The sequence below is a fragment of the Sinocyclocheilus grahami genome, unplaced genomic scaffold (genome assembly GCF_001515645.1).
Source record: "Sinocyclocheilus grahami isolate Dianchi unplaced genomic scaffold, SAMN03320097.WGS_v1.1 scaffold292.1, whole genome shotgun sequence".
NCBI classification, from domain to species: domain Eukaryota; kingdom Metazoa; phylum Chordata; class Actinopteri; order Cypriniformes; family Cyprinidae; genus Sinocyclocheilus; species Sinocyclocheilus grahami.
In genome coordinates this window covers 1,089,837-1,095,291 of record NW_015505471.1, presented here as the reverse complement: position 1 = coordinate 1,095,291, position 5,455 = coordinate 1,089,837, and the positions used below count along the sequence as shown (strand labels likewise).

Sequence of the window (5,455 nt, the reverse complement as noted above, 5' to 3'; positions counted from 1 at the left end):
GTGTGTGTGTGTGTGTGTGTGTGTGTGTGTGTGTGTGTGTGTGTGTGTGTGTGTGTGTGTGTGTGTGTGTGTGTGTGTGAGTTTGTGTGTGTGTGAGTGTGAGTCTGTGTGAGTTTGTGTGTGTGTGTATGTGTGTGTGAGTCTGTGTGTGTGTGTGCGTGCGTGTGCATGTGTGTGAGTCTGTGCATGTGTGTGAGTCTGTGCATGTGTGTGAGTCTGTGCATGTGTGTGAGTCTGTGCATGTGTGTGAGTCTGTGCATGTGTGTGAGTCTGTGCATGTGTGTGAGTCTGTGCATGTGTGTGAGTCTGTGCATGTGTGTGAGTCTGTGCATGTGTGTGAGTCTGTGCATGTGTGTGAGTCTGTGCATGTGTGTGAGTCTGTGCATGTGTGTGCATGCCTGTAAGTGAGTATGCGTGAGTGAGTGAGTGAGTGTGTGCGTGCGTGTGAGTCTGTGTGTGTGTGTGTGTGTGCGTGCGTGCGTGCGTGTGTGCGTGTGCGAGTGTGTGTACCTTCATGTCATTGATGTGCAGATACTCCTCGATGATGGCAGTGGACTTCTTCTCCAGCTCGTCCTCCGTCAGCTCCGGTTTGGATGAAGCAGGTGGAGGAGTGGGAACAGTTTCTCTCTTCACTGCTTAAACAACACACCATTTTTTTTTACGTTACATAAAAACAGGAATAAGTAATTCTGAAGTCAATTATATTGCAATGACAGACACTTGTTATACAAATACTGTAATAATAACTAATGTTGCAATATTAATGGTAATATTAATAAATAATAATGCTAATTTTGCAATAAAATAAAATTAAGGGCTAGAGTTTCCCAAACTTGGATTTGTGAGGGAGCTGCAGTAGTTGATGAAAAGTTAATAATTAATTATATCATTAAAAAAAGTTTTAAAATATTTAAATATAATAAAAGTAATAAAAATTACAGCAGTATTAATATTAATAAATATTAACAATAACACAAATTTAGCACAGGGTTTTGGCAAAACTGGGGTTTGTGAGTGAAATGCAGGAGTTGATAAAAACCTAATAATTAATTAACTCATAAAAATGTTAACTTAATACAATAATATTTAATATGAATTAATATAATAAACAATCTATTAATATAATAATATATATATATATATATATATAATATTTAGAACCTATCAGAACTAATATTGCAGTATTATTATTACTGCAATATTAATAAATAATAATATTAATATTGCAATAACAATAATAACAATTGTCTGATTATTGGCGCTGATGTCCTTGATTTTCTGAAATCTATTTGGATTTTGATTTGAAATAAATATCTGAAAAAGGATTGATATTAGACTGCTCAAATAAATATCACGACTACTTAAAAAAATAAATTTTTAACCCAGTCCTTCTAAAAAGAGCTACTTTTAAATAATAATGACCTGAACTAGAGACCAACACAAAAAATAAAATCCAAATATAGTTTTCTTAACTATAATGACCCTGTACTGCACAATGCTTTTGGTCACTAAACGCGTGACTAGTACTGGGCGGTATGACCAAAAATGTATATCACGGTATTTTTCTAAATTATACCGGTTTCCCGGTACATGACGGTATTTTTTTTTCATGCATGAGCGGGTATTAACCATATTTTCTACTGATTGAGAGGAAATACCGCGGTATATTGGCTTAGAATGCTCTATTTTACTCATTTATTGAGGAGTCTGCTGCGCTGCTTCTCTGTCGCTCGCTGCACAGAACACACGCCGAGAGAGACGACACTTCTCCGGGGAAGTCAGACCTCGCGCTCGCGGGACAGCTCTGGAGAAATCTTCCAACTGAACCATAGCTAAGCTTTATCCAGAGAAGACTCTAGGTTTGTCAGTATGAATATTCTCTGGAAGAAAGCAGCTAAAAGGGTCTGAAAGTTGCTAAATCTAGTGCTAAAGTGGCGCTGGCGTGTGTGAGACGCGGGAGCTGATGGCAGTGGGCGCTGGATATTTGTGGAGGTCAGTGTGGATATTGTGGATGAGTTCTTCTGTGTCATCACGTTCTATTAGTTCTACAGCTTCAGTTTCTGAACTTTCACGCTTAGTAACACATACAGCTGTTCCCTCACCACAGTGCAACAGTGAAAAGAGACCCCTTTCAAACAGTGACGCGTTCCCAACGTTGTTTAAGCGACATACACCGGTATTTTAAAAATGAATATCATAAATCATTCGGTATAAACCGGTATACCGCCCAGCACTACCCGCAACCTCTGACCCGGTTCAGCGTACCGTTGCTGCGCTCTCGTTCTCTCTCGTCGGTCATGCTGGAAACGCGCCGCAGCATCTCAGCGGGACGCTGCTCTCGATCTCGACTCCTCTCCTTTTCCCGGCTGAAGCTGCGCTTGCCGACCGCGGGACGGTTCCGGTCCATCCGCTCGAAGCGATCGCTGCGTTCCCGACTGGAGCTACTCCTGACAGACAAACACAAAGCTTCAGTCGAAGCACAGAAGAATCCTGCAACAGCGCTATTTTATTAATATTACAGTTTTTGTTTTTATTTTACATTTTCAAATTTGACTTTAAAATTGCAATACTTAATGTATTTTTATTTATTTAAACATTCATCATTTTATCAGCATCAAAGCCTATATTCAAGGCAAACTCAAGAATAATACGTTTTAAAATAGTCTTAATAACAATACTTCATTTGTAAAGTAAAACAATTATTTAAATATTTAAAAATAAGAACACACACAAAAAAAAACAAGACACTAAAATATAAGGTATAAATAAAATGTCTACTTGCATGTCATGTGACAGTGTTTATTAATATTTTAAATGTGTTTTTATATTTTCTATTCTGATTTTAACTTTAAATTTTCAATAATTTGATGTATTTTTTATTTATTTACTTTTCCTTTTAGGCCATATCAGCATCATAAGATAAAAAAATAGATAAAAAATAAATTAAATGTTCAAATACTTAAAAAACACCTTTACAAACAATTCAAAATAAAGTAATAAATAAAAATAAAATTTTTCAAATTAATAACTGATCAGAAATTCTAATATTCTTCCAGTTTTTTTGTAATGTCAATTAATGTACTTTTAGTAAAAATGTTTCCTTGTATCATTAACAGCTGGGCATTCTAACAAAACATTTTAAATTAATTTTTAATTAGTTTTGCTTTTCTAAATGTCTACTGTTATTATTTTTATACGTCTAATTTTTATTTTTCCGTTTTAGATTTAGTACATCAAGCTCGACGAAGTGAAAATGAGAAACGTTTTATTTCAGTTAACATTTATTTTATTTTGTAACTAAAAGAAAATGTTTTTTTTTTAAATGTATTTAGTTAACTATAATAACTCTGATTGATATATACATTTAAAATATATTTTACATATTTGATGTTATTTCAGTTAATTTCATTTCAAGAATTATAAAGTTAAAAAACACCTTTACAAACAATTCAAAATAAAGTAATAAATAAAAATAAAATTTTTCAAATTAATAACTGATCAGAAATTCTAATATTCTTCCAGTTTTTTTGTAATGTCAATTAATGTACTTTTAGTAAAAATGTTTCCTTGTATCATTAACAGCTGGGCATTCTAACAAAACATTTTAAATTAATTTTTAATTAGTTTTGCTTTTCTAAATGTCTACTGTTATTATTTTTATACGTCTAATTTTTATTTTTCCGTTTTAGATTTAGTACATCAAGCTCGACGAAGTGAAAATGAGAAACGTTTTATTTCAGTATTTTATTTTATTTTGTAACTAAAAGAAAATGTTTTTTTTTAAAATGTATTTAGTTAACTATAATAACTCTGATTGATATATACATTTAAAATATATTTTACATATTTGATGTTATTTCAGTTAATTTCATTTCAAGAATTATAAAGTTTTATTATAAAGCAGAGCGTTCCGGTGCTTGATTCTGATTGGCTGAGCCGGGTTCGAAGCTGTTGTAAATGACGCTACAAAGTAACACACAGCTTTGTTTACTTCTGTGTGTGTGCTGCTCTGCAACTACTTTGTAGCAACCACAACTGTTTCTGAGGAGCTACATTGTTTGGTGGAAGAATACTGTTTTTATTAATATCATTACACTTTATTTGCTCCGTTTTATTTTCTGTGAAACCTTACTACGTATATATAATAACCATTTTACAAAAGCACCAAGCCCCGTGAAGCCGTCGTGCCTAACAACGCCCCTTAACTGTTATATTACTGCTTTATTTAATGGTTTTCGATAAGCATAATAAACCCTGTCCAGCCAGAATCCCTGTGTGTGACCTCTGACCTGTGAGGAGCCCTCCTGTCAGAGTCGATGTTGGCGGATGAAGATGAAGAAGAGGAGGAAGGCTGCTGAAGTGCTGAAAATCGATTCAAAGTGCTGGTACGACCAGAGTCCTGGGCTGTAAAACACATTAGAGTCACACCACGTCTGAATATGTGTGCATAATACATCAGACGTGTACAAACACTCACCGCTGTCGCTGGGTTTGGCTCCTGAGCCTCCGCTGCTGCCTTTGCCCCAACTGCCCCACGAGCCTTTACCTCCGGGGGCAAGAAGCTGATTATTGAAGTCCAAAGCGCCCGGCTGCACGACACACACACAAACAGCATTAGTGCTCAATGATTACAGTGAGTGTAAGTCAGAGAGTATCAAAAACTGGGGAGAAAATAAATAAAAACAAAACTATGTAGACATGTTAAATAAATAACATGAACAAAAACGACTAAACATGACAAAAACACAACAAAATTACTAATATTTTACAATTAAGATGAAAAACTGAATCAAAATACTAATAAAAACTACAATAGCAACTCAATCACACTAACATAACACTGCAGGGGGTTTGAGAGTAAACGAAAAGCTTAACATTTTCATTTAAAAATTTAAAATAAATTTTAAAAGTTTCATATTTAAAATAAAGAATGAAACACTAAAAATGATAAAAATCTAAATTAAAATTAATATATATTTGACCATTAACCGACATCAGAGAACATGCGAGTGTTATTAACTTATTGAAATAATTGAAATGATAAATTATAATAATTTTCTTAATTTTTTTAACAATCTTAAAAACTGTAACCTAAAGTAGTAATTTAAATATATCTAACTGAAACAAGGTCAGGTTGATGCACTAAAAACTGGAAATAAAAACTAAAACGTAAAAAAACAAAACAAAATTCAACCTAAACTTAGTGTTATTAAAAAGCAAAAAGTACTAAAAATGACCGAAGCACACAAAGACTTCAAAGAAAGAAATTAAACTAAAATTAAAATAAAAACAAAGTATAAAAATAAATGTTAATCATAGAAATAATACAACAATAACACTGACATTTATAAATTAATATTAATAATAGAGTAATTTGTGAGCCTGGAGCACAAAAGCAGTGTTAAGTCACTGGGGGATATTTGTAGCAATAGCCAACAATACATTGTATGGGTCA

The 5,455-nt window shown here is 33.5% G+C and overlaps 1 protein-coding gene across 1 annotated transcript in view; it reads right to left on the bottom strand.

Moving 5' to 3' along the window:
* Window positions 1–5,455, bottom strand: part of LOC107600807 (eukaryotic translation initiation factor 4 gamma 1-like) — a gene marked incomplete at its 3' end in the record, with an annotated part of 53,031 nt that overhangs the window by 14,455 nt on the left and 33,121 nt on the right. Inside the window, exons 20-23 of the mRNA XM_016292775.1 lie at window positions 4,478–4,620; window positions 4,290–4,404; window positions 2,266–2,447; window positions 484–632 (exon numbers count right to left, since the gene is read on the bottom strand). Of these exons, the coding sequence (XP_016148261.1) occupies window positions 484–632; window positions 2,266–2,447; window positions 4,290–4,404; window positions 4,478–4,620 (589 nt within the window). The remainder of the gene's footprint in view (window positions 1–483; window positions 633–2,265; window positions 2,448–4,289; window positions 4,405–4,477; window positions 4,621–5,455) is intronic.